The following is a 27,688-nucleotide window of genomic DNA, read 5'->3' on the forward strand; positions in this document are numbered from 1 at the left end:
GGACCCGCGGCCGGGGGCTGCCCGCAGCTGGGTTCAAGTCGTGCGCGCGCAGGCAGGAGGCAGCAGCAGCGGCGCCCGCTCCTTCCCATGGCGCCGGCAGGCACGCTGGCGGGCCTCACCCGGGGCCGCGCGGGACCTGTGGGACAGACACAGGGCGCAGTGAAGGCGCGCTGTAGCCCCGGACGACTTCCCTGCCCGCGCCGGTGCCCTGCGCAATCCCGGGGAAGCCTCCTCTGCGGAACCTCCGCACTCCGCGGGGCCCGGTGACGTCACCGGGATGACGTCACGCTCCGAGGTTTCCCCCGTAGGGCTTTCCCGTATCTGAGACCCGGCCGCCGCCGCCTCCCAGCCGAGGTGACTCCAGACAGGCCAGCAGGGGGCGCGTGAAGGCCAGGTTCGGCCTCAGTGAGGACGGGAGATTTACCATCCGCATCCCCGGGGTGCAGGGTACCCCAGCTCCGAAAGGGCTTGAGAGGCCCATAGGCAGACTCCCAGGGCGCTGAAGGGGAGCCATGGCGCGGTTGTTTTGCGGCGGAGAAAAGGTGGTCCACATCCTAGGCCCCACAAGCAGCCCGCCGGTGCCCAGGTTCAGCCCTATGTATACACACCTGGCAGCCCCTGGCGCCCTAGGCCTTGTATCCGCTCCCAACCCTGGATGTACAAAGCGTGGAACATTCCGGACCGCACCGCGGCTTCCTGGTTGTCTCAGCTCTTGTAGGGAGGGATCGGGCGGGTGGTTCCCGCGGCTACTGCGTGCTACCAGCCTGTCTTTGTCTGAGCCCAACGCGCCGCCGAGCGTGGGCCGTTCCCTCTTTTCCTTTACTCTAGGCGCCTCCGCTCGCTGAATCCCAGCTCCGTCTCCGCGTCCTCAGCCTCCTACCCATGCGCAGCCCCACTTGGCCCTGCCCTTCTAGCTCCAGGCCGCCATGTCTCTTCCCCCAATTCCTTTCCCTCTCTGCAGAGGGTAGGAAAACTAGCTCAAGTAATCGGTACCACCTGGTTCCACATCACTCCAGATGGGCACCTCTAGTTCCATCTCCTCTCCACAGCCAGGGTTGAGAGGGGAACCTTGCATCCTAAGAGGTATGTAGGAGGGAGCCCTGACTGAGGAGGGACAGGCGACTGTTCACCACCCCCTCAGAACAGGAATGACCCCTTCCTGACTGCCTTATACCCAGGGTCTTTCACATACAACCCTTTGGGGTAACAAATTATTCCTGTTTTACAGATTTTACACAATTAGCTGTGTGGATGGCAGTTGACGGTTCCATAATTTGAACCCAAGCCTGGCCACAAAACCCTAGCCTGGGGTGGGAGAGTGCTGCTGCTTGAGCTACTTTGTGGGTCTCTTCCAGGAGCCCCATGGACCCCCCATCCTCAGCATGCCCAACCAAGGCACACATGCATTCAGCTCTGGGGGCCACAGTGGGCCTGAGCCCCAAGCTGGGGACCCCACGTTAAGTTGACTTAGAGTGGTCTGAGAGCAAGCTGGGGGGAAGCCAGGCCACACGGGCCACCCCACACTTCTCCCCCAGATGGCTCCTTTCTGACTCCGTGACTGCTTTGTGCCATGTGCCATTGGTGCCCGTGCCAGTCCCTTTCTCCTGGGCCTGTGTTCCAGAACAGACAATGGCAGGAACAATAGCTCCACCCGCCCCCTCGACAACCCCACCATGAGGCTGCCATGGCGACGCAGCCCAGATAAAAACACGATGCTGCCAGTCACTGGGAGTTAATTAAATCTGTTATTCTCCTTTTCCTGAGCCCACAGGAATTTTCAGGAGTGCTCTGAGGAAGCTGGCCCTAACTAGGGGGCTCCTTGGCCTGCAAAGTAGGAACAGCTCTGGGTCAGGAAAGCACTTCTGGGGCTGGAGGTGATGGAGTTTAGCTGAATTAGAAATAAAAATACCTGCCAAGGATTGTCTACTGTGTGAAGCCTCATTCTAGGCCCCTTTCATGCAGAGTAATCTAATGCAATCTTCAACACCACCTTCTCACTGGGGGTCGTGTCCATTTGATGGATGAGACAGGCTTAGAGAAGGAAGTGACTTGCCCTGGGTCACACAGCTAATAAGGGGAAGAGCTAGGATTTAGCCTGAGTGTGAATCCAAAGTCTGTGTTGAAACACTTTCCCCTAAGTGATGAGTGAGATGTAAATAAATGCACGTGAGCACTCAGTACAGGAGATTTGGCAGTCGTGGGGACACTGGCCAGGCTGGCCAGCCTGTAGCCAGAACGCGCCTTCCTACTCCTTCCCACCAAAACTTGATGCTTCTGGCAACCAGCCCTCAGCTCAAGAGTGGGAAAGGCTACAGGGTGAAGGAGAGACAGAATGGCAGCTCTAGGGTTAACAAGGAACAAAGGACAGGGACTGTGCCCTGAGGGGTCCAGCTCAGCTCGCTGGGCATTAGGAGGACTGGGACAGGCCACACCCAAGACCCACTGGGTGCCACTGTCGCCTCTCAGCCTGTCTCATCTATCAAATGGGCATGACCCCCAGTGAGAAGGCGGTGTTGAAGATCACATAAGATTCTGTGTGGAAGGGGCCTAGAACAAGGCCTGACACACAGTAGACAGGCCTTGGTGGGTATTTTTATTTCTAATTTAGCTAAACTCCAGCTGAGAGGCAGGAACTATTGCTGAATTTTGCAGACTTGGCCACTGTGGGTCTGAGAGAGGAAGTCTGCCTAAGGTCTCACAGCTGAGCTGGCCCTCTGACCCCACACTGGCTCCAATGCCCAGTTTGGCGGTGGGGGGGTGGGGTGGGACAATGCCTCCTGGGCTGCTGCTTCACCCTGGTGCTCCAACAGGCCCAGAGGGCAGGAATCCTGCCTGAACCTCCCTCCTGCCCTGTGTCTGGTCCACAGGAGTTGCTCAGTAACATCTCATCTAATCCACAGTAGTTGCCCAATATATAAATGTCAAGGAATTAATTCAGGCTTTTCCAAGTGCTCTTCCTGACCAAGCCAAGCTTCTCAAAGCCTTTCCAAAGGGCTGTTCCTTTATCCCTTCACACCTGTGCATGCTCCTGTCCGGGTCTGGGGCGCCCTTCAAACTCAGACCCTGCCTCTTGCTCACAGCCACTCACCTTCCCCATCCCCTTCAGACACATGCCTGGTCCCTAGTAAATACCAACTCCAACTGTGTGCTGGGAGAGGAGCCTTTGGCCAGACTCATCCTTAAGTCTGCCGTTTTATGATTTGTTTTCTGTTTGTTTCCTTATTCTCTTTTCTTACCTTTTTGCGGGTTATTTGGACATTTTTCAGGATTCCATCTTGGTTTATTTGTGGAGTTTGTGAGTATATCACTTTGTAGGGTTTCCTTAGGCCACACACTCACTGGGAGCACAGCAGGGGATGGGAGTGAGAGCTGGGGGGTGACATGTTGTCTCAGTTTCCTCATCAGTGGCTGTGGAGAAGAGTGAGCTAATCCATACAAAGGGCTTGGAGATGCCCAACAAACATGAGCACTGCTGTCCACAGTTTCGGAGCTGGGGGTGCAGAGGTGTGTGCCCCCAGGCTGGACGCCACAGAGAGTTCTCTCAGTCACCCTATAAACTAGGTGAGCATTCTGCCCATTTGACAGATGAGAACACTTGGCTCAGAGAGATTAAATGACCCCCAAGGTCACACAGATCTCTTACTCTAGGGCCTGGTGCACTGCTGTGGGCACCTCCCACATTACTCCTCTGTATGGAGAACCCCGGCACCCTAACCTTAGACCCCAAAGATCTGCTGCTGGGTCTTTTATCTCAGCAAAGGGCCCACCGTTTACACCATCTGCCAAATCCTGTTGTTTTTAACCCTCAGTGTAGTGTGTCTTCATCTGTCCACTTCCTTTTGTCCCCCCACTGCAGCTGGCTGGGTCAGGTCACTGTCATCTCTCACCTGGGCCCCCATTACCGTGCTTGCCACCACTCTCTCTACTTCCACGCTGTGCTTCTGCCTGGCCTGCCACTCTCCACACTGTCCATTTCCCCCTGGCCCGCCCCTGAACCCAGCTGCTACACAGCCTCGCTGCTCTCGCCCCAGCGCGTGCTCCTCAGCCTCACCTGTTGGCCTCACCTGTTACCTCCCTGGACATGTCAGCCTCCAGCTACCTCACCCTGCAGGGCTGGATGAGAAGACCAACGATATCAATCACAGTGTTCTGTAGTGGCCTGTGTCCAACACGAGGGCTGCATCTGCCTTGATCATCTGGCGTACGGTAGCTCAAAAACCACTTGTTGAAGGAGTAACTGGAGGTGTCCAGTTACCTGTTTGGTCTTTTAGCTGTCTGACAAGGAATACCTCAAGAGCTAGGTCTGCATCTAGTTCATTCCTGGGAAATGTTGGCCATTCACCAAAATGTCACTGAGAAAGCAGCTCTCAGCCTTCACAGGGAGGTTTATAAGCAAGCTGAGGATGCATACGTCTACGTGAATAAAAGGAAAAGTCTATGTGGAGATGTGTACCAGGGGCTCTGGAGTGGAAAGAAGGAATCCCAGGCAACAGGGGCTCTGGGTCACAAGGGGAAGCCCTGGATGTGACACCAGAGTTGCTGGTCAAGTGAAGGAACAGGCATTCAGGCCAGGGGACAGAGGAGAGAAGGAGGAGAGTATGGTGTGTGGAATGAGGGTGGGGTAGGAAAGGTGACCAGTCACCTGTCCTGCGTGCCCTGCACGTGCCAAGCCCCCTGCTAACCTCTCTAGATTCATTACCTCAGCGAGGAGGGAGCTGCTGCCATCCCCACTCTACAGGCAGGGAGCTGGGGCCAGTTCAGGCCCACATCGCCTGCGGGCTTATGAAATCCAGGGGACTGTAAAGCCCACTGTCCTGGCAGGAAGGCCATTTTAGGGAGGCACTGGTGACATTTTTACACTCCTCCCACACCAAGACAAATGAACTGAAGCCAGAGAGAGATGATGGCAACTGTCCCAGCTGCCACAGTCGGCCAGGTGTGGAGCTGGCCATAACCTCATTTCCAGCGAGGCCAAGGTACTGGCTTGACACCCTCACCTGCAGGCAGCATCTCTGTGATCCAACCTCGGCACAATGCCAGGAACCCAGGGCTTGCGAAACTGCAAACAGGACAACAGAGATTGGGGCCCTAGTGGGTTGGTGTCTATCGTACTCAGATCTGCCCCTCCAAGGGAGTTGGCCACACCTCGGGGGTGGGGGAGTGGAGCAGAGGTGATTGTACCCTCTTTTGAGGGGCAGCCTGGTGAACACGCAGAGCACTGAGCAGGGATCCCTGGGTTCAAATCCTGCTTATGCCCTGCCCGGACTGTGTAATCCCATCCCGGCTATTCCCATGCCTGAGCTGAAGTTTCTTCACCTGTATGATAGAGACGATGAGGCCTGCCTGGCAGTGCCAAGGTAGGAGCAGAACTGATGGGGGATGTGAAAATACACCAGCATATACAGCTGCGCTTGACAAACCAAATGCCAGCACCTTGCAGCCTCAAGAGGCTCAAATGTGGAAACTGGCCCATGGCACTACATCTACACAAGCCTGGAGATGGTCTAGCAAAAACTGCCATCACTTTCCCATGGACTAGAGATCTCAGCCTTGTGACTCTCAGGCTGGACACAGTTCATGGACATGTTTTGTTGGCCCATAATCATTTTTTAAAAATATGATTAGTTGCCAACATTTAAAAACCAGGAGATTTTACATAAATTTCTGGGTCAACTTGAAAACTGGACAACCTCGTCATACCAAGTCCACATTCTCAGATGGTGACATAGACTGCAGCTGATTAGTGCCCTAATCCACCTGGGCCTTGGAGGCATTTGGGTTTCTAACCCCTGAGCTAGACTGAACACCCATAGGGGCCAGCAGTGCATGGGCCCATCATTGCTAAATTCCTTCTGCTACAGCCAGGGCTGCAAGCTGACCAGGCCACAGAGCCCACAAACCAAGGAATAGGGCCTTGGGAGTTCCCAGGGGACTGAGGTAGCCCTCACTGCTCAGCTTCCCTCAGAGAGAGAAAATGGAAGGAGGGAGGAAAGGAGGCAACCCAGCCGTAGCACGGTCCTATAGAGCATCTGGGGGCAAGAATCTGGCTGATTTTGCTGGAAGAAGGAAAGGTGTACCAAGGCCTAAAAGACATAGGGAATTTCCTCACCGGAGGAATGCAGAAGAAGGTTAAGAATGCTCCGCTAGAAGGCTCTACAGTTCTTTTCTGCCTGGCTCACAAGAGATAGTATGTAGCAATACCATAGCAGAGAGGGGCCATGCCAGCAGAGAAACCTGCACTGGAAACCTAGCTCTACCACTTATTAGTTGCGCAACCTTGGGCAAGTCACTTTACCTCCCTGAGCCTTGGAGTCATCATCTCTAAAATGGGGATAATAAACTTACCTTGCACAATGTTGTAAGGACTAGGAGATCATGGATGCAGAGTGCTCAACACAGGTCTCACACAGAGCAGGAACAGAATGAAAGGAGCCTGTGAGTAATTCCAAAGGCACTCCTGCCTGTGGGAGACTCAGGCCTGACTTAGGATACCACCCATCTAAGGGCATCTGTGTCAAGGCCTCAAATGACCAGGTAATGGTCACCTCTGGTACCCAGGAGACCTCCCTGGATGGGAAAGGAAACCCAAGGGTGGTTGTGGTCACTGGGATGTTGGGTCCGAGGCCTGCGGTTGGGGCTGGCATCTGCTGAGTCAGGCCCGGGAGAGCTGGCAGGAGGGCCATTTCTCTCCCCCAGCACGCTATCCACTGAGGGGAGGTTGGGAGGGGAGCCAGAGGTCATTTCCTCTGACTCAGCGGTCATTCTCCTCTCAGAGGAGCTCCCCTGGAAGACAGGACATCTCCATGTGGCGCTGGCCTGCCTGCCGGCCAACCTGCATGCCACCCAGCACAGTCTGGGCTTTGTGCTCAGACAAGAAAGGGACACTTGTGATCCAGACAGGGGGCCGGGTGCTCCTATTTGGCCTGGGCTTCAGCTTCCCTGGGTCAGCAGTGTCCTTTCCTCTGCTACTGCCCACGCTCCTTCCACCCCTTCCCGGAGAATGATGGCTTGAGAAGAGGAGCAGAGACCCACTGCGGGCCCAAGCCACGGTCTGGCACATGCTCTGGCCGTAAGGAGGAGGGATGCGAGAGTCTTTCCTTTCCCCTGGTAGGGACCATCGCCTTTGGGGCACCCAACTCGGGTCAGGCCATTTCGCTGGCGGGGGGTGGTGGTGGGGGGTTTGGGTTTGGGGTGACGGGCACAGACCCCGGACCCATGCCTCCTCCTCCTGTGGCTGGCCCAGGGGCTGGCCCGCCCCCACGTTTGCTGCCACCCCAGGAGCCCTGCTGCGACGACTGCAGCCACGTGGGAGCCAGCTGCTGCCCACGGGGCCGCTCGCCCCCCACCCCCACCCTCGACGGCTGTGGAGGCAGGCACACCCAGACGGGCCAGAGGGTCGGAGTTCCCCCCACCGCGAGAGGGAGAGTCCCCCGGGGCTTCGGGCCCTCGTGGGGGCGGGGATGGGGGGTCGCCGCCCTGCAGCCGCGTTGCCGGGGAGCGCAACCCGGTTGCTGTGGCAACCGTTTCCAAGCGAACCGGCGGCGGCTTGCGCCCTGCTCCCGCTTCTTGGCTCACTGGCGCCTTTCCTCTCTCTCCCTCCCTCCCTCCCTTCCTCCGGTGTGGGCTGGGGGAGGGGCTGGCCGTGGCGGGGGTCCGGGGCGGCGACCCGGGGCCAGGGCGCGGAGCCGCCCGCGGGGAGGGGCTCAGCCCCGGGACCATCTTCCGCCCGCGCTCCGGACCTGACCGGCCCGCCGCCGCGGTACTCACGGGCCCAGGCATCCTCCTCGAGCTCGTCCTCCTGGCTCGGGGCGAGCGGCACGGGCCCCGCGGACGGACCCCGCGACCCAGGGTAGGCGGCGGCGGCCCCAGGGAGCGGACTGTGGCAGCGAAGGCGGCTCCGAGAGCTGGGCTGGAGCCGCGGGGCGCGCGCACGGGCGCGTACACGGCGCGTACCGAGGCCGGCGTGCGCGCGCGCGGCCGCCGGCAGAGGGCCCCCACCCCCAGTCACTCGCCGCCGAGGATGCTGTCCTGGGAGCGAAAGGCTGAGGACCCGGCACCCACCTGCCGCACCGAGACTCGGCAGGCAGGGCGCTGGGTTCACCCTGCACAGGGAATGCCCACGCCACGCCGCACAGCTCCTGGCAACAGGCTGTCCGGACCCGGCAGACGCTAGCAGACCCGGTGCACACCGTCGTCGGCCGAGCACACAGGATGCTCAGCCAAGGAGCTGAGATGGAGAACGAACACACACACACACACACACACACACCTACCTACCTACCTACCTCAACCCGGAGAACGCACACATGTCCAGGCCCTGGCCACATCCTGACAGGCACCGCACACACGCAGTAGGCAGGGGCTGGAGCAGGCAGGCACCCCAATGTGGCTCCAACTCACAAATACATAGCCCACTCCCAACTCACGGCCCTTCCCACTGTGTTCCCAGCACACACTACCACATGTCCAGTAAGAAGTAGCACAGGGAAAACCTAGTGCTGGATCCATAGCCCTGGCTTTCATGGACCCTGCTCATCCCCAGGGAACAGAGGTGAGCTCTAGTGAGGGCCCCGCTACCTAGGCTGAGTCTGAACCTGACTGTCCATCAGCCTCTTAATTGGGTTCTTTGTTTCCAGTCCAAATTCTCCACCATGCTTAGGGTGGTCTTCCAAAAACATCCTCCACCATCATGTTGGCTGGGACATTTTGGGTTCCAAGTGACAAAACCTCAAAACAAATAGGCTTGAGCTCAAAGGCATTTGGCTCATGTAACTGGGAAGTCCAGGGGTAGATTTTAGCTGTGATCACAATTGTGTTCCAGCAATGGAATGAGGCATTTATCTGTTCTCTCCACTCAGTTCTCTTCTGTTTGCATTATTTTCAGGCAAATTTGCCCCCAGATGGTGGTGAGGATGACCCCACAGCTCTAGGCACAAGCCACCCATCCCCAGAGGAACTGAGAACCCCAATTCTTCCCCAAGAGTTCTAGCAACCCCCTAGGCTCTTTTTGGATTCATTTTGGCCAAGTGCCCATAGGTGATCCAATCCAGGTATGGGGGAAGGGATATGTGTTCAGACACCCAGTATCCGTTACCTTTTCTTTGAGCACCCTGATTTCATTGGGGGACTCATTTCACCCCATTAGTTGCCCCCGGTGTACAGTGGGCAGGTTCCCAGCCTGGTCATTTGGATTCCTTGGATCTGGAGCTCAGTGGTGCAGAGACACAAACATGGCTGTAGCATTTTTGCTTCTGGAGGTTGTGCCTTGATGAGCTGCCTCAGTTCTGGTTCTTCCCATCTCAGCTCCTCCAAACCCTTTTTTTAAAAAAATTAATTAATTAATTAATTTTTGGCTGCATTGGGTCTTCGTTGCTGCGCGCGGGCTTTTCTCTAGTTGCAGTGAGTGGGGGCTACTCTTCATTGTGGTGCATGAGCTTCTCATTGCGGTGGCTTCTCTTGCTGCGGAGCGTGGGCTCTAGGCTCACGGGCTTCAGTAATTGTGGCACGCGGGCTCAGTAGTTGTAGCTTGCAGGCTCTAGAGCACAGGCTCAGTTGCTCCACGGCATGTGGGATCTTCCCAGACCAGGGCTCGAATCCGTGTCTCCTGCATTGGCAGGCGGATTCTCAACCACTGCGCAACCAGGGAAGCCCCTCCATATCCCTTTAACACTTTCTAAGTTAGCTATAGGACAGCTCTGTCACTTGCAACCAAAGATTCCTAACAGCCCAACCTGGGTCACATGCTCTAGGTATATGTGTATGCAGGGGGTGCAAGCCCAGTCTCATATAAACCAAAAGGACTGAGGGGAGTCTACCCAAAGGAAACATGGGGTGCTTTTGTACATGCTAGGCAGACACCCTGACACAACCACCTAAAAAACCCTTCAGGACTTCCCCACCTTCCAGATGAGACCCCGCATCCTAACACAGCTTTCAAAGCCCAGGATGGCAGAGTCTCACTGACCTCCGCTCCAGCCACTACCCCATGTTCAGCCATCCTAAACCACTAGAGGCTCTAGACCATCCGTCTCCTCCCCTGGGAACATCTGATTCTGTATCCTGGAGGGTACCAACTTGACACCTTTGTGGCAAGGGGCCTCCCGTTTGGTGTTGGCCCCCAGTCCCAGCATCATCTCTGCTACAGTGCTGATCACACTGGGTCCCACTGTCCCCACATCTGCTTGCCTACCAGACAGAGCTCGAAGCTGGCAGGGGCCTCATCTCCATCTGGGTCCCCCAGCTCTTACCATAGGGCTGGATGGGGAGGAGGTGAACTTGGGCAAGGCTTGTTAAGAAGTGAATTCTGGGAGTGTTCTCTGCCAAGCATCCACTGTGGCAAGAACTTTAAGGTGGGTTGAACCCTAGCCAAGAAGTTCCTACCTAGCCTAAGGGGAGTCTGGTGGGAGGTCTGGACCCACCCGGCAACCTGGCACTCATTTACCCTCGCACACCTGCCCAGAGCTGGGCTGTGGCCTCTGCACACTAATACCTATCTCTCCCCACCGCCCACAACAGAGCCTGGAGCACCTCAGGCCCCAACCTCTCACCTCCAGCGTCTTCATCTTCAGCTGGCTTCCTCTCCACCCTGCAATGGCCGCTCACCAGCTGGAAGACCTAGGCAAGGCCCTCTCCCTACCCCGTTTCCCTCAAGTCAATAGAAGCAGCGGTGCGCTCTCCACATACCAAGAGCTAGGCCACCACCAGAGGCCCCTTCGAAGTTGGTACTTGGAACCTTGACTTGTCCTTAAGATAGCCATCAGCCTGACCCCCAGCACCCACATACCCCCAACAGGCAAGAGTCCTGCCAGTGACCCAGGGGCTCAAGGGGGTGACTGGCTACTTAATTGGATTCTCATAGATGCCCGGTGAGGCGATGGGTATCACACCCAGGGTTCCAGACAAGGGAAGGGCCTATGCAAAGGCAGCTTGGCAAGTGGCCAGGCTGGCACTTGAACCCAGAGCTATCCAACTGCAAAGCTCATGTGGCCTCTGTGGCACTGGGTACCCAGCCCAGAGGCAAGGAACAAACACTTATGGTGGTTACAGAGCATCCCTGGGGGGCTGGGGCCACTGGGATGCTACAGACCAGGAACAGATTTGTGAAGTCCGGGACAGACTTGTGGTCAACAGGCTGCCACTCCCAAGTCTCTGCACAGGTGGAATGCTCCCCAACTTCCTCTGTCCCCCAGGTGAATGTCTCCTTCAAGACCTGGCTCAACTGCTACCTTCAGAGAATCCTCCCTGATGGCCACATGGCTGGTCTCCACCCACCTCTGCCACAGCCTAACTTCCAGCGTCACCAGTGTCTGTCTCTGCCCAGCCACATTTCCTGCTTCAAAGGCAAAGCAGAGGAATGGCTCTAACACACGTGTACTGGCCCTGGGCAAATCACACAGCAGGTGTCCAGGTTAAGACAGACTGGGCAGGTGTTCCTAACTGGCAGGTGTCCAGGTAAGACAGACTGGGCAGGTGTTCCTAACAGCAGCTCCCACCTTACTCCCCAGGCCGCTCCAAACCCACAAACGGCGGCCAGGCCACCTTGGCCTCGGAGGGGATACTGCCAGCTGAGCCCGTCTCTCCAGCACAGGCCCACACCCTAGTGGTTCCAGAGCCAGACACATACCTAGTGGGGACCCAAGGCTTCTTCTCTCAGGCCTCAACCTGTTGAGGAGGCTGCTGGGCCCAAAGGCCACCAAAACCTGGCTGCCTGGAGAGGCTACCCCAAGATCGGCCCTGGGGGCCCTTGGGCCTTGCTGGAAGGGCAGCCCCCACTATCCTCACTTCCAATCCCTTTCCACTTCCAGCACGGCCAGGGAAGCAGGAAGACCCCTGGACCACCAGGGGCAAGAAAGAGGCAGGCAGGGGCAGCTGGCCAGGTTTGTGCTCGGACTGTATTCACACAGAGACATGTGGCAGCTTATATTGGACAAAATGGGTAATAAAACTTGGCTTTAAATATGGAAAAACTGGGACCCTGTAATCCCACGCTACCCTAACACTGGGACCAGGATGGCCATCACAGTCGGGGAAGGGCCAGGGCTGGGGCCCAGGGCGCAGGCCCACAGCCTCGCCTGCCCCCTTCACACACACACACACACAGACACACACACACACACACACCCCACAGGCACACACAGGGAGGGGTGGATTATTGCTGGGCACATGTGTCTGTTATGAGGGGAGTCTGGAATGTTTGACGGTTGGCCAGGGATACCCCCACCCCTACCCTTCCCCTGGCCTGGGCTGGGGTGTTTCTGCACGAGGTGTCTTCAGGACAGGGCCCAGCACAAGGGACGAGGTGACCTGGGAGCTGGAAGGCAGAGGCAGACCCATCTGGGACAGCCTGGGCAGTGGACTGAGGGATCCCAGGGTCAGCCCAATCTCTGGTCACACTTTGGCACAGGCCTAGGGGACACAGAGGTCCCAGATTCAGCTCTGACAAGTGCTGAGAAGGGACAGTATTGGGCCCGAGGTGGCGGCCTAAGCCCAGGGCGGCAGGGGCAGGCACGAGTCTCACTCGGAGGTCGGCGGTGGCAAGCACAGTGCTGGGGGCCCAGGGGCCTGGCCTGGCCCAACCTCGCCCATCTGAGCTGGGCCTGAGGTGCCTGGAGTGTGGCAGCAGCCCCTGTGCCGGCTCCAGGGTGGGTCTTAAGAACGCTCTGGTTGCTATATACATTCGTACAAAGACATAAATACAGAAAGCCCCGAGCTCCACAGACAAGAGCTGAAGGGACGCACCTTTGTCCCAGGGACAGTCCAGGCCTTGCCAAACTCAGCCAGACCAGGGGCTGAGGGGCAGAGGGCACTGGGGACAGCTCCGGCTGTGTTCCCCAGGCCACAACTTGAGTGGACAATGGGGAAGACCACTGTGCAAAACTGTAAACAGCGCTCGGAGTAGCTGCTACCGCCAACCGCCCAGCGGGGCCTCAGGCTGGGGGCTAGAGGCGGGTGGGGAGCTCGAGGCGGGCGGGAAGCTCTTCCTCACTGTCGCTGCAGTTCCCACAGCAGTCCTGGAGGGCAGGGAAGACACGGAGGGAGAGAGGCAGAGCGGGCGCAGTTAGCCACCAGGGCTGTCACCTGGGCCGGCCCTGCCCGGGCAGACCAGGAGCTCCGTGCTCCAAGGAGGGGGCTCCCCACGAGGGGCCCAGAGCAGCAGCTCAGGCCAGACATGTGTGTACATCAGTGCAGAGGCTGCTGGCAACAGGCTGAAGTAAGGAGGACCAGGTGGATCCCAGGCTCTGCCAGGGCCCTCTCCCCTGGGGCCGGTGGAGGCAGGGCATGGGGAGACAGATGGCTAAGCAAGGCTAGCAGCTTGCAGGTGCTGGGCACGGAAGCAGTGGGGAGGGGGAGGTAGGGAGCGGGCACCAGACTTCTTTCGCCCACATCTCGCCTCTGCCATGGAAGGGCTGTCTGTGGCTCCCCAAGGCCGGGCAGCAAGGCCAACCCATGGGGAGCCCACACTGCTCACCTCTGGAAAGAGAAAAGAGGCCGTGAGCCCAGCCGGGGGTGGGGGACAGGCGGGAATGAGGCCAGAGACCCTGGGCACCGCTGACACGGCTGGAGGATGCCTACTCCCCGTGCACGCAGGCACCGGCTCTGCCTCCCATCCACCGTCCCCTGGAGCCAGGCAGGGGACCCAGGCAGGACACTGCTGGGGGTTACCTGGCGACTGAAGAGCCTCTGCAGCAGTCCCTTCTTTGGGGGTGCAGGCGGCTGGCCCTTCCAGTCCAGGTCTGGGGGAACTGAGCCATCCAGCCCGAAGACATTCAGCTCCTGGAAGCACTCGGTCTCCACCATCTGCCGCAGAACAGGCAGCTGTGAGTACTGCCCCCAAGGGTGCCCCTCTGGAGCCCACCCTATCAGCTGGGCAGGCCCCCACCTCGTTCTGCCAGGGGATGGACACACTGCCCGTGGCAAATTTCTGGTAGAAGTCCTGGTCAGTGGCCTCCAGCTCTACACCCTTAACTGTGGAGAACTGTTCGATGTCCAGAACGTCCTTGCAGTAAATGGCCTGGGGCTGGGGGGACAGAGGCAGTGGTTAGACAGGAACACCACACACACCCCTCCTCGACAGGAGGGCAGCTCAACCCTGAGCTGGGGCTGGGTTTGCCCTGACCCTTGCAGCTTCCTGGTTTGCAGGTGCCCCCAGTGTTCACAGCAGCCCTATTTACAATGGCCATGACATGGAAGCAACCTAAGTGTCCATCCACAGATGAATGGGTAAAGAAGATGTGGCACATGTATATAAATAATGTACAGTGGAATATTACTCAGCCATAAAAAAGAATGAAATAATGCCATTTGCAGCAACATGGATGGACCCAGAGATTATCATACCAAGTGAAGTAAGTCGTTAAAAGACAAATATATTTAACATGACATCACTTATATGTGGAACCTAAAAAAATGATACAAATGAACTTACTTACAAAACAGAAACAGACTCACAGACATAGAAAACAAACTCATGGTTATCAAAGAGGAAGGGGGGAGGATAAATAAGGAGTTTGGGATTAGCAGATATATTTTACAATATATAAAATAGATAAACATCACGGTCCTACTGTATAGCGCAGGGAACCATATTCAATTCCTTGTAATAAACTACAATGGAAAAGAATCTGAAAAAGAATACACACATATACACATATCTGTATATACACATATACACACATATATATACACATATATACACCCGTACATATATATATCTGAATCACTTTGCTGTACACCAGAAACTAATACACAACATTGTAAATCTACTATACTTCCAAAACAAAACAAAACACAAATGCCCCATGCACTTCCTGAGCATGGCAGTCCCTTCTCTCTGAGGCCCAAGTTCCCCTCTAAACTGGGGCTCATTATCCCTCACTGCTCACTGCCTGACAAGGCTGCAGAGCTGACCCACGGTGGCCAACCAGCCCCCACAGTGCCATACGGAATCAGTAACAGGCACCCCCCTCCACCTGTATACAGCTGTCTACGTGCAACTGGTGAGGGCAGCGCAGACTGAATCTCAGCTGGGTACCCCATGCGGGGGCCTGGAGCTGATAGGTCCTCTGTCCTGGGACGTACAATGGCATATTCCATCCCCTTCTGTTTCACAGCCAACCAAAGGATTAGAACATTCCTCCCACCTCCCTGCACCCCCAGCCCTCTGCCAGGAGCCCACCTCACTCCAGAAGGCCACTTCTTTTTTCATCGTTACATTTTTTTCTAAGTCCTACTGTTAAGGATGTCAAAATATCATCATGTAAAATCATACACCTGCTTTTTGGAAAAGTCTGGCAGTTCCCCAAAAGGTTAAACATAGCGTTACCATATGAGCCAGCATTCAACTTCTAGGTGTATGTCCCAGAGAAATGAAAACATATGTCCCCACAAAAACTTGTATGTGAATGCTCAAAACAGCATTATTCGTCATAGCCCCAAAGTGGAAACAACCCTAATGTCAATCAACTGATGAACAAACAAAATGTGGCATATTCATACAATGGAATATTATTCAGTCATAAAAAAGGAATGCAGGACCAGTAAATGCTACAACATCGGTGAACCTTGAAAACATTATGCAAAGTGCAAAAAGCCAGTCACAAAGGACCACATATTATATAATCCCATTAATATGAAATGTCCAGAATAGGCAAATATAGAGAGACATAAAGTAGATTAGTAGGGACTTCCCTGGTGGTGCAGCGGTTAAGAATCTGCCTGCCAATGCAGGGGACACGGGTTCGATCCCTGTTCCGGGAAGATCCCACACGCTGTGGAGCAACTAAGCCCATGCACCACAACTACTGAGCCTGCACTCTAGAGCCCGCGAGCCACAACTACTGAAGCCTGCATGCCTAGAGCCTGTGCTCCGCAACAAGAGAAGCCACCGCAATGAGAAGCCCGTGCCCCGCATGAAGAGTAGCTCCCACTCGCCGCAACTAGAGAAAGCCCGCGCACAGCAATGAAGACACAACGCAGACACACACACACAAAAAGTCGATTAGTGGATGCCAAGGGCCAGGGGAGGGGAGAATGGGGAATGACTGCTAATGAGTATGGGGTACTTTGGGGGGAGGGGTGATGAAAATGTTCTAAAATTGATTGCGGTGATGGTCGCACAACCTGACTATGCTAAAAGCCATTTAATTATATCCTTTAAAGGAGTGAGTTGTATGGTATGTGAACTCAATAAAGCTGTTAAAAACTATATCATCATCAAGCACATTTTTCATCTGCTGCTTCTAAAAAAGTTAAATTCCAGGGCACTGATTTTCAAGGTTGATGTGCAGGGAAGGAGGAGTAAACTTGAGTGGCAGGGCCAGCCCTGAGGCAGGCTGCCGGAAGTCAGGCTCTTAGTTCAACTGCCCACAGCAAGGCTAAAACCGTGGGTTGCTGGTGAGACCCACCTACAAGATGCAGTCCTGCAGAGGCAGCAGCCCCCTAGCTGGCCTCCCACTCCCGCTCCTGCTCCCCTGCTCTATGGCCCACACCCCCACCTCATATTCCTGCTCCACATTCCCTGCACATGCTCACGCCAGCCACACTGGCCTCCACTGCTGTTCCACCTCTCAAGGCTGGTCCCTGCACCAGGATCTCAACGCCTGGCTGCTCCTTCTCCCTGGAATGCTCACGCCCCAAATCCTGGTACAGCTCTGTCCTTCACATATTATTTTAGGCTTCTACTTAACCATCAGCTCCTCAGAGACCATCCTGTCTAGAAATACTCCCACCCCTCCACCACTCCTTTCTCACTTACTGGTTTATTTTTCTGTCTTCTCACTAGAACATGAAGGGAGGACTGGGTCCTGTTGACTGTATTAATTCTGAGGTTTGGCACATATGGGCACTCAGATATTTGTTGAGTGTGTCAACAATCACGTGCATGGTTGACAGCCACCAACCTGGCCTGCCCATCACCTACCTTCCTCCCCCGTGTTCCTGGTGAACTGTCAATCACAGGTCCCAGTTCTCTTACACATGAGAGGGGGGCAAGCACATGACCTAATATTGGCCAATCAGAACCTTCCCTATGACTTTATACAGAGAAGCCTGAATTCAGTGGGAGAACAGTCAACAGGCTGCAGCAGAGCCGAGAGATGGAGTCCTGACAACACGGTATGAAACCCTGACATTGGCCCTACTCTGGGACTTTCTGGCCAAATGAACCAATAAGCTCCATGTTGGGCGTTAAGTTTGAGTTGGGCTTCTGCCACTTAGAATTTGATGACTCGAGGATGTTTCTGCCAGGAGGATGCCTGACCCACTGAGATGCTCAGTAAATGAGTGAGACTCTGCAGAGGGGAGTGTCCTGCTCCCAGATGGGAGGTCAGCCTTGCCAGGTGTAGTGGGCAGCAGATGTTTTGCCAGCCCAATGGCCCTTTCCCCTGCTGGCAAGGCATCTTAGTTTTCCTTTGGGAAACTGATCTCCCACCACTGGCAGTGGCTCAAGTGGGTATAGGATCCAGGTGTGGCTGCTGAGGGGCCTCTGGGCAATCAGGCAATGAGCGTCAGCCTCAGGCGTTTTTTTTTCCTTTTAGGACTTCTTTTGAAATTATTGGGCAAGAGGCACTCTGTCTTCCAGGGTGGCTGAGCTGTTAAGATGTAGGCCTGCCACACCCTGGGGACAGCTGCCTGAAAGAGAAGCCTGCACACTGACCAGTAGTGGGGAGAGAGAGGAAGACGGAATTCCCGCAACATTGTTGGAGCCCTGGATCGGGCAGGCCAAAAGCAAGGCCTCTCCCACAGCTTTTCATTTTTCTGAGCCCAGTGAATTCTGTTTTGTTGGTTAACCCACTTGCGTTTTCTAACACTTGCAATGAGGGTGTCCCAACCAATCCTCCAATAGCCCCCAACCCTTCCCGCCCACCCCTGCCCTCCAGCCAGGGCTTGGCCCTGTCCTCGGCAGGAGTGGGGGCACTCACGTCAGGCTTGAAGGGTGGTTCTAGCATGCCGGCTCCCAACCGCTTGAAGTTCAGCTTCTTGAAGAGGGGATGCTCCTTCACCTCGCGGGCACCGGCCCCCCCACACCCCAGGCGCTCGGCAGGGTCCTTGCAGAGGAGCTACGGCAAGGCAGGGTGGTCAGGGTAGCCCCGGGAGAGGCGGCCCCAGCCCCAGCCCTGGCCGGTTGGGCCTCCTGCTGCCTGCTGTACCTGGGAACAGAGTGAGCGGGCCTGCGGGGAAAAGTGCTCGGGGTACTCCTCGGGCACCTCCTTTACCAGCCGCTCCACCTCCTCCCGCTTGATCTTCTTTTTTCTCTGCTGGAAGGGTGACTGGCCTGCGATCATCTCGTACAGGAGGCAGCCTAGCGCCCACCAGTCCGGGCTGAATGTGTACCGTTCGTTCTTCACCACCTCTGGGGCTGGGAGGGACAGCACAGGAGTTAAGACGGGGCAGGAGGCGGAATTGAGCCCCGGGGCCCCAGGAATGCCCAGCATGCATGTCAAGGTGGGGTAACCAGCTCAAACACCCACTGGTACCAGCCAGGCAGGCACCATCAGCAGCCCGGTGGGGACTGAGGTGAGTAGGAGAGCACACATCCCATCAAACGGAGGTGCTACGGCCCTGCAGGGGGCCACGTCTTCTGATTTTTCAAGAGAAGTCAGAAATCCGTATTTTTAACATGAAGCTGTCTGGGTTATCAAATGTTGGCGATCAATTCAACTTGTTTGAAAAACAATTTGATTTAAACACAGATGGAGGCCAAATTAGGCCTAGTGTGGCTGCCAGTTTGCAACCTCTAGATTTAATATCAAAGAGAGGAAAGAAGACAGCAACTCATTTGCTGGATACCTACTGCCTGCCAGGACAGGCAGGTAGGGATTTTTGCCTCTACTGCCTCTTTTCATCTTCAAGGCAACCCTGGGGGTAGGTGATGATCACTTTACAGTCAGGGAAAGTGAGGCTGGGAGAAGCAGAATGTCTGGCCCGAGGACACATAACAAGGAAGAGGTGGAGCCCATAGCTGGAGCTCTGTCTACTGTGTCACGTGGTCCCAAGGGGAATTTGGGGCCACATCTTGGCCTCCGCCACAGATGGGCACTCCTACTTCTAGCATGGGCAGGTCTCGGGAGTGGAGGACCGGGGCCGTGGAAACAGGTATGAGGCTCTTGTCTTTCACTGGTAGCCACCTGTAGGCGCAGCCAGTAGGACGAGCTCAATGAATATGTAGTGAGTGAACGCTGTGGATTCACAGTGTGTGAGGCCCTGGCTGAGTCCTGGTCTCCTCATCTATAAAAGAAGAACATCAACTCTTTCTATTCCCTGAGGTACAGGAGACTTCCCAACAGAGGTAGTGGGGACTGGGCCCAAGACAGAGAGAGGGCCCAGGAGGCTGGTGGGCCAGGGGGAAGGGAGACTCACCCATGTAGCCCACAGTGCCCACACGGCCTTTGATCGTCTGGCCCTCAGGTACATGCACAGCCAGCCCCAGGTCGGAGATGCGTATGTGACCTGAATGTGGGTGGAGAAGCAGGGAGGCCCGTTAGGCAGGTGGGCCAGACCTCCCCCATGCCTCTCCCACCCTTTGTGGCCCCTCACCCACCGTGGTCATCTAGTAGGATGTTCTCTGGCTTTAGGTCCCTGTGGGGAGAGAAGGGCAGGATCAGAGGCTGCTCAGTTTGCCCAGCAGCCAGACAGGGCCACCCCCTCCTAGCTCGCTCACTCCCTGGGATGGGATGTGCAGCAAGGTGTGGGAGCCTTTTGTTGCCAGAGGACTGACAGCCCTGCCTTCCCTGGCAGCAGCCCCAACCTGAGGGAGCATATGAAGGATCTGTGCAGCCAGGACTCCTGGGACTCGCTACGCAAGTGGAAGGCAGTTCCCACTCAGAGGGAAGCCTCCCAGACGTCACCAGCAGATTTGTTCACCCCTAGTGTCAAGGGGCTTCCGCTCTCCCTCCACTCTGGTGGCTGACTCTACCTTTTCCATCTGTCAAACGAGGCTACTCACCCATCTCCTCATGGGGCTGTTGTGAGGCTCAAATGAAATCATCACCAGTAACAGTAGTAAGAGGAGCTCTCCACTACCGAGTTCTATGTACTTTACAGCATTATCTCATTCATTCCCTACAACAACCTGAGAGGCAGGAATTATAGTCTTTGCTTCCCAGGAAAGAAAATGGTGTTGTGAGCAGGAAGCTGAGTGGCCAAGGTCACAGAGTGAGAGAGGGGTGACAATGCCGGGATTCACACATGGTCAACCAGACCCCAGAGCCTGGGTTCTGAGCCTCTCAAGTCTGCCTAGTGTGGGTGAGTGTGGAGCCCCCAGCCAGAGCCCAGACAGACTTGTGCCTGCAGTGACAGCCCCAGCACACCAACATCTCTCTGCAGCCTCGACCCAAGCCCAGTTGCGGTCCCTGGCAAGGAGGGCCACACCCCTGCACCTGTACACAATGCGTTCCCGGTGCAGGTCCTCCAGGCCACAGCAGATCTCCGCCGCGTAGAAGACGGCCCGAGCCTCGGGGAAGCCAGCCTGGCCCATGTGGTAGATGTGGAACTTGAGGTCGCCTCCGTTCATCAGCGTCAGCACCAGGCACAGCGCGTCCTTGGTCTCATAGGCGTAGGCCAAGCTCACCTGTGACCAAGAGGGCCCGAGCCCTGAAGCAGGGGCCGTGGGCCACCTGGTGGCGGGGCTGGTGCCAGCCGCCTGAAAAGTCCTTCTTAGTACCACTCCCTGGGGGCTCAGCCTGCTCCCTAGGCCAGGTGTCAATTCCCCAAACCCACCCTTCCCAGGCATCTCTGAGGGCAGGGGAGGCAGTCGTGCCTGGAGGGGGCCTGTGGGAGGGAAGAGATCTTAGTCCAGCGAGTGGGGAGAGCAGGCGTGGCCAGGGAAAAGGGAAGGGTCTCCTGTTTGTACTTACTACAAACCTACTGTTCACTTTCTCCAGGATCTGCTTCTCATTGAGGGCCATGGCCTCCCCTTTCCGCTTCTTGATCCGCTTCTTCTCCAGCTTCTTGCAGGCGTACATCTTGCCTGTTGCCCGCACCTGGCAGGCACACACCTGTAGCCAGGGTAGATGGGGCAAATGGGGACCAGCTGTGCCCTTCCTGGGGGTACAGGGGCTCAAAGGGGGAAGGGGCTTGTCAGGGTCCACCCTACCCCACCTCTGCTGGGGCTCTGGCCTGGCCACTCACCTCCCCAAAGCCACCTTTGCCCAGGACTCGGTACTGCCTGAAGGTGTTTTTGGTCACTGGCTGCCTGTGGACAAGGGGTTGGGGAGCAAACACTAGCTGATCAGGGGCCTGACGCCCGTGAGAGCCCCCACAACCCGGCCCAGCCCGGCCCAGCCTTCAAGGAGCTCACCTTTCCAGCCACTTCCACTGCAGGAAACGGTTGAAGTAGATGCTGTCGAGGTAGTCGGCAAAAGGGGCCACACTCAGGTACTCGTGGGTCAGCCTATCGAGAAGACCCAGCCCACTGGTCAGCCCCTGACACCCCAAATTCTTGGCTTGATGGGCCAGGCCCCCTGTTATGTGTATGCTCAGCCTGAAAGGCAGCATCCTCGGCCAACCCTCTTGCTAACCCACCTAGGTGGGAGACATGCATCCCGGCTGAAGCCCAGGATGCTACAGAGAGGGGAGGCAACCTGCCCAAGGTCACAGAGCCGGCGCAAGGCTGGGGTGAGAGGCTGAGCTCCCTCACCACCTGCTGAACTGTTCACAGCCTTCTGGGTCCACAGAAGCCCCCTCGTCAGGACACGATTCTCAGCCTATGGGCAGGGAGAGGCTTACCGGGTGAGCTCCTGGAAGAGGTCTTTGCAGGGCCCCTGCTCCAGCCGCTGGGCACAGTTAGTCACCAGTTGCCGGGGGACCTCAGGGATGAGGTCGGGACCCTAGGGACAAGCCACAGACAGGTCAGTGCAGGGGCTCCCTTGGCCAGCCACCCACTCCCAGGGCAGAGATGGCAAGAGACCTCGGGCCTGTGCTGGGGTGGCTATGGGCCGGTGGTGCGCCAGCCTGCCCAGTTGCTGAACTTGGTTTCTCCTGCTCCCCTTGAGGCAGGGTGAAGCAGAGCTGCTGGCAGGCTGCAGGGCCCAGAGCCCCAGCCCACCCTCCTGGGCTCCATGCCCACAGTGCTGCCTGGTGAGCCTGGAGCAGCTCCAGGGCACTCTCTGCCTGAGCTGTGGTCAATCCTCTCCCCATCACTGAGCTCTACCCGCTGCCATCATCCCTCCATCGGTGCTCACTCACCGTGTGGCTCAGAAAATTCTGCATTAGCCGCCGCCCACACTCCTTCCGCTTCTCATCAGGGGTCACTTCATACTCAGTCTGTGGGGTGGGAGGCAGAGAAGCTTGGGGTTTGGATACAGCAACAGGCGTGGGGAGGTGGGGCACATGTGGCCCGGGACCTCTGCCCACCCTTGGTGTTGGGCTGGGCTGCACTCACCACCCCGTCCAGGAAGGCAATGCAGCGGGTCAGCTCGGGCCTCGTGGCGCAGAACTCTCGGAACAGCAGGCGCCCGATGGGCTGCCGCTCGCACAGGCTGTGGTAGTCACGCTCTGCAGGCAGGGGTGGGAGCTGTTGGATTTCTGGACCTGGAGCCCGTCGGCAGGGCACTCCTGTCCACACCACCAGGCCCGGGGCCCTAACAACAGCTTCCAGCCCTGCAGTATGGCGGCCACTGTCTCCTTTAGAACCCTCACCACAGCACTGAGGTGGCACTACTGTTACTGCCATCATAGCTTGGGACTCCGAGGCCCAGAGAGGATAAGTAAGTAGCCCAAGGTCACACAGCCAGGAGTGTGGCTCCAGAGCCGGGGTCCTCACTTCCTGCCGCAGTCTCCTGGTTCACACCACTTGCATACGTCACAGTTGGGGTTGGGTGCGGTCTGTGAGGTTCCGGCCCGGCTTGGGCCCGGCCCACACCTGCTGCCTGCCTGGCGAAAGTGTGGGAGGAAGCTGTGGCTTCCGGCGAGCTCAAGGCTAGGCCTCCTTCCCGGCGGTGGAAGCAGCCATGGTGTACTCCTAGCCCACGTGCAGGCCTTCAGAGGGGGCCAGGCCCTTCTTGTCAAGGTTTTGCTGGGCACCCACAGGGCCAGCTGGGTGGGGCTGAGCACAGGCCTGGGGCTTCCCGGGCAGTCAGTGTGAGGGCTGACTCCAGCCCCCGAAGCACCCTCCGCTCCATCCTGAGAGCCCTGCTCGCCCGAGGCTTGGCCCTCCCTTCCGCTGCTTCCCTCAGATCGCCCCCAATCTGACCCCGTCCTCCTCCCCACGCCTACCCTAACCACCCGCTGCTGTCCTGTGTGCTCTCTGCCCTCCACCCAGCCCAAACCCAGGAACTGAAACTGGGTTGGTGGTGCGGCCTCAATTTCTCTGCTCCCCAAAACCCCCAACCCTGCCCCTCCACCCTGAGGCAAGGTCTCAGGGGAGGCCCCCCTGGCACCAGCGGGACCCTCTCACCTCTCCACCCAACACCCCGTCTCTACCCAGGCCTCACCAAGGCTGAGCCGCAGCTCTTCGCACTGGCTGATATGAGGGAACTGCAGCATCTGACGCCATTTCTTGCTTTTGCCTTTGCGATTCCCGCCACCACCTGTGGAAGCAAACAGGTGCTGGGTCTCGAGTCCCGCCACTGCCGTGCCTCCCCTCCACCCTCAGTGCAGTCCAGAGGCCTTCAGGGCCCAGCCTAGGCTCAGTCCACTCTGGGAGGCACCTCGGTCCTTCCTTCCGCATGCTGCAACATGCCCTTGCTGGGTTCCAGGACACACATGGGCCCCTAGGCCCTCCTGCTAGGGGTTTCTGGGCTGGAAGAGCCAAGAGGGGCATGAGGCCAGGCCACTGGGGGAGAGTGGGGTTTCCAGGTAGCTTTGGCAGGCCTCAGCTTCTTCCTACCAGGTAGGAGTTTCCCAGGTGAAGAAAGAGAAGGACACAATAGTGGTGGGAACTGTGTAAGTCAAGGCCCAGAAGGGAGATGTTCCAGGACATGTGGGACATGCCTGAGAGATGCCAGAGGCAGAGGGCAGCCTGGGTCACCAGGTAGGCTCCAGGCCCCTATTACGGGGCCCTGCATCAGAGCTATCAGAGATGCAAACAAAGTGGTGGCAGGAGGGTTGGCACTCAGGATCCCTACTCCTGCTTTCCTGGTCCTGCTACCTGCCTCATTTTACCTAGTTGACCCCTCATCTGTAGCTGCTGAGACCAGGGTAGCAGCTCAAATGCCTACAGAGCCAGACAGGTACAGTAAATGTGGGCCAGATGGTAGACAACAGGGAGTGGTGAGGAGTGTGGGAACTGGACCTGGGGTGCTGCTTCGAACAGGGGCAGCTGCAGCACAACCACGGCTGACTGCTTGATTGTTACTAGGCAGGAATGCTGGCCCAGTGTGGCCAGCTCTTCTGACTTTTCAAAATCAGCTGAGACTCTGGACTGTTACATGAAATATTGGTTCCTATATTTTAAAAAACCCACTGCAGCCCAATAAATAAAACATGTTAGAGATCTAGCTAGATGTGGCCTGTGGGCCATGAGGTTGAAAATGGTGGAAGGAGCCTGAGTCTTGGAATCTTACAGACCTGGGTTTGAATCTCCACTTTACACTTCAGGCCCATCACTTGCTCTCTAGGAACCTCAATTTCTCCATGTGTACTTCAGGTCCAGAGCCATCTCCAGAGGTATTGTGATGGTGACCAGGAGAGTCTGTGTCCAGTACCCAGTAGAGCTGTGGCAAGAGGTGGGTCCCAGCTCCAACAACTCAATGGCAACCTCAGGCCACCACTATCCCTTGCCTGGCCTCAGTTTCCGCTATGGTTTACCCAGCCTTGTTTCCATCTGGCCTGACTGAAGGCAGGTGGTGCAGGAGGAGCCACCGTCTAGGGAGAGGGCAAGGCTGGGTCCTCCAATAGGCTCCCTGACCTAAGCTGCCTGGAAGAGGAAGTGTTGTAGGGTACCCACTGGGAAACCTGCTAGCAGCCCTCCTGCAGCCTGCACCCAGCATACCCCACAGTCATTGCTCCACTGTGAGTGAGCAACAGACCCCCACCCCCCAACCCAGGGCGAGGCCTCCCCAGAAGGGGAACTCCTCCCCCACACCTCCATCCGCCCGCTACCCCCATCACTTACTTCCTCCTCTCCCTCCTCCCGGCCACATCAAGGCAGCAGCAGAGTCACATGCAAATATCCTGTCCTGGAACTGCCACCAGAGTCAGTGGGGCTCCTCCCCACCCCAGCCTGGTCCCCTCCCTGTGCCTCTGGGGGCCTGGGAAAGGAAGGAGGACTAAGTGAGGGTTCACACCCTCAGTGTTGTCCCACTTCATCCTCATAGCAATTCTGCCAGACCTGGCCCAATTTTATGAGAAAACCGAGGCCCTGAAATGAGGAGTCAATTGGTCCAAGCTTACGAAGCCTGGAGGTCCCAGAGGCAGGATTCGAACCCAGCTCCCTAGGACCACAACCCAAGCTCTTCTCCCACCCCAAACATGCCTGGTATCAGGTGTCAATTGAATACATGCAATCCCAAATCACTCAGGGCCTCAGATCACTTGGGAAGCTGGCAAAGGCCCAGGGTCCAAGCTGTCAGCCAGCTCATGAAGGGATTCCAATGCACTCAATCTACAGACCAGGGTTCAGAACTCAGTGACAACTGGGATTTCCTTTAGTTTTCAGGTCCCACCCTCAACCATCCCACAAAAAGAGTTACTGAAGTTCAGAGAGAAGAGACTTGTCTAGAGCCACCCAGGTGAGAGGGACAAAGCCAGGTTGGAGTAAGGATTCTCCAGTGAAGGCATTGGTCTCAGTCTGGCCATAACCCCCTATGCCTCACCCATGGCCTGAGGAAGCCTCCCAGAAGGTGCCCACACTCTCTGGTCAGGCAAGGCAGTGTTCTCAGCAGGCCTGAGGCCTGAACTGGCTACAGCCCTAGGGAGGGAGGCCTGGCCAGGCTCTCCCCACCCCTCCTCCCTGGATGGCTGGATGACGAGGCAGAACAGAATCGGCAGATGCCCCCAGAGGCTGGGAGGAAGGCCTAGCCCCAGGACTCGATAACGGACAGGAGATAAGGAAGGCTCTGGGCACTGAGGACCCAGACTGCCATGCCCCTTTCCAGGCAGCACTTCCCCAGGGTCAACATGCACTGGGCAGGCAGGGGGCACCAGATGCTGTGCCAGCTGGGGGTTCCTCTGGGTTTCCTACAGACTGCATTAGGGACATCCTGTGTCCTAGGCGTGAGTCAACCAGTCTCACTGTGTGTCCTGAGGGCTAGTCACTGATCTAAGCCTCAGTTTCCCACCTGTAAAATAGGTCAGAAAGGCAAAGCAGATGTCTTTTTCAGCCTGAAAGCCCAGCAAAGAGCCCTGACCTCCCCGCTCTAGAGTTCCAAAAAGAAGTGTCTTCTTCTCTGCTGGTCCCTGGCACCCTGGACACGACAGGGCACAGAGTAGGTGTTCGGTGATTATGTTACTGAGGTGAACAGTGGCAGGTGAGGGGCAGACTGACCACAAGGCAATGAGGACCAAGTCTGGTCCCTATGCATCCCCAGGACCCTCATAGAGGAGGTGCCTGGTAATGTCTGAGGAGCTCAGCAACACTAGGTTCACAAGACAGGCTCCCTCTGCCAGGTCTTGCTCTTAACAGTCCTACTAGCCTGGCATGCCTCCCTTCCTTCAAAACTCAGCTTCCAGTTTTTTCTGTGCCCAGATGCCCTACTAGTCCCGAGGGCAAAAACTGTGACCCATTCACCTCTGTCCCCAGTGTCCTGAGGCACCGAGCAAGTGGCAGTCATGCTGGTAGCATATATGACCAGCAGTTTCCCCACCTCGCATAGGCTGTGCTACGGCAGAGCCTCGGTTAATTTATTTTCCAAACCTTTTACCCTGCACCAACTTTGTGCCCGCCCAGGCTGGGCGCCGGAGTCTGGGCCCGGGCACGTGCGGTGTGGGCTGCCCTTTCCCCTTCCTGGGGCATCTTCTTACCTCTCACCTGGGAGAGGGCTCAGAGAGGCTCTCCCAGGGCTGGGGTCCCACCCTTCCCTCTTCCTTCCTCTCTTCCTTCCTCTCTCCTTCTCTCACCCTCTCACCACGACCCCACCCCCCCTCCGCGCGGGCGGCAGCCTGACCCCCACCCCTTGCTGGGCTCCAGCTCCCGGGGGGCAGGTGCGGAGGAAGAGGACCACAGGCCGGAAGGGCTCGTGTCTGCGCGAGGTGCGGGGCACGGAGCGAGCTGCCCTAGGGGATGGGGCGGCTGAAGCGCCCGGTCGAGCTCTGAGGCCGCGCGCCCGCGTTCTCTGCACCCAACAGCCTCACCTTCCCGGGCCTTGAGTAGCACCGTGTTCGCTACGATGTTCTCGAGCTCCATGGGCTGCGGCGCCGCCGGGCCCGCCGGGCCGCGCCACCGGCCGGGATTGCTCGAGGGAGCCGGGGCCGGATGGCGATCGGCGCGGCTCGGCTCGGCTCGCAGTGACCGCGCCGCGGCCTCCCGGGCCTCACCGGCCGCCGCCGCCCGCCGAGCACTCTGCGCCGCCTCCCGGGGGCCACCCCGGCGCCGGCACGCCCCGCCCCGGCCCGCCCTCTGTTTACTTTACTCGGCCAATAACCGGGCGAGCGCTCGCCGCGCCGTCTTCCCATTAGATAGCCTCTTCATCATCCCCCGCCCCCAGAGCCAGGAATTCGTTCAAAGGAACAGGGGGGCGGGACTTAAAACGTCACCTCTTCCTGGTTGGTCTGCGGTGGGGTTCAGCCCCTACGTTCGAATTTCTGGGCCTTC

The 27,688-nt window shown here is 57.2% G+C and overlaps 1 protein-coding gene across 12 annotated transcripts; it reads right to left on the minus strand.

Moving 5' to 3' along the window:
• On the minus strand, positions 1-27,462 carry GRK6 (G protein-coupled receptor kinase 6). Of its 12 annotated transcripts, none has more exons than XM_082453483.1 (17): positions 27,229-27,462; positions 23,430-23,525; positions 22,379-22,491; positions 22,183-22,260; positions 21,724-21,824; positions 21,296-21,388; positions 21,127-21,190; positions 20,860-20,993; positions 20,376-20,624; positions 19,538-19,575; positions 19,357-19,446; positions 18,147-18,355; positions 17,919-18,056; positions 13,880-14,017; positions 13,663-13,797; positions 9,095-9,315; positions 1-136 (listed from the first exon to the last, which is right to left on the minus strand). In XM_082453483.1, the coding sequence occupies exons 1-16, from the start codon at positions 27,278-27,280 to the stop codon at positions 9,142-9,144; spliced, it is 1,902 nt and encodes a 633-aa protein (XP_082309609.1). In that variant the 5' UTR covers positions 27,281-27,462; the 3' UTR covers positions 1-136; positions 9,095-9,141. The 12 variants fall into 12 exon arrangements, 10 of the variants coding, with proteins under 10 accessions (XP_082309609.1, XP_082309617.1, XP_082309610.1 ...); XR_014261492.1 differs by lacking the exon at positions 9,095-9,315 and adding an exon at positions 12,739-13,012 and having other exon boundaries at positions 15-136; positions 27,229-27,461; XM_082453484.1 differs by lacking the exon at positions 1-136 and adding an exon at positions 3,309-3,408 and having other exon boundaries at positions 27,229-27,460.
• Between the last annotated feature and the right edge of the window lie 226 nt (positions 27,463-27,688).

This window comes from Balaenoptera physalus, assembly GCF_965194825.1.
Source record: "Balaenoptera physalus genome assembly, chromosome: 3".
Taxonomy (NCBI): domain Eukaryota; kingdom Metazoa; phylum Chordata; class Mammalia; order Artiodactyla; family Balaenopteridae; genus Balaenoptera; species Balaenoptera physalus.

Excerpts from the sequence above, each read along its gene's own strand:
- GRK6 (XM_082453483.1), bottom strand. The coding sequence starts at position 27,280 with ATGGAGCTCGAGAACATCGTAGCGAACACGGTGCTACTCAAGGCCCGG. Across the intron at positions 20,994-21,126 it reads GCAAAGGTGGCTTTGGGGAG|GTGTGTGCCTGCCAGGTGCG; the intron begins GTGAGTGGCCAG and ends CCCTGGCTACAG. Across the intron at positions 13,798-13,879 it reads CCATCCCCTGGCAGAACGAG|ATGGTGGAGACCGAGTGCTT; the intron begins GTGGGGGCCTGC and ends GTTCTGCGGCAG.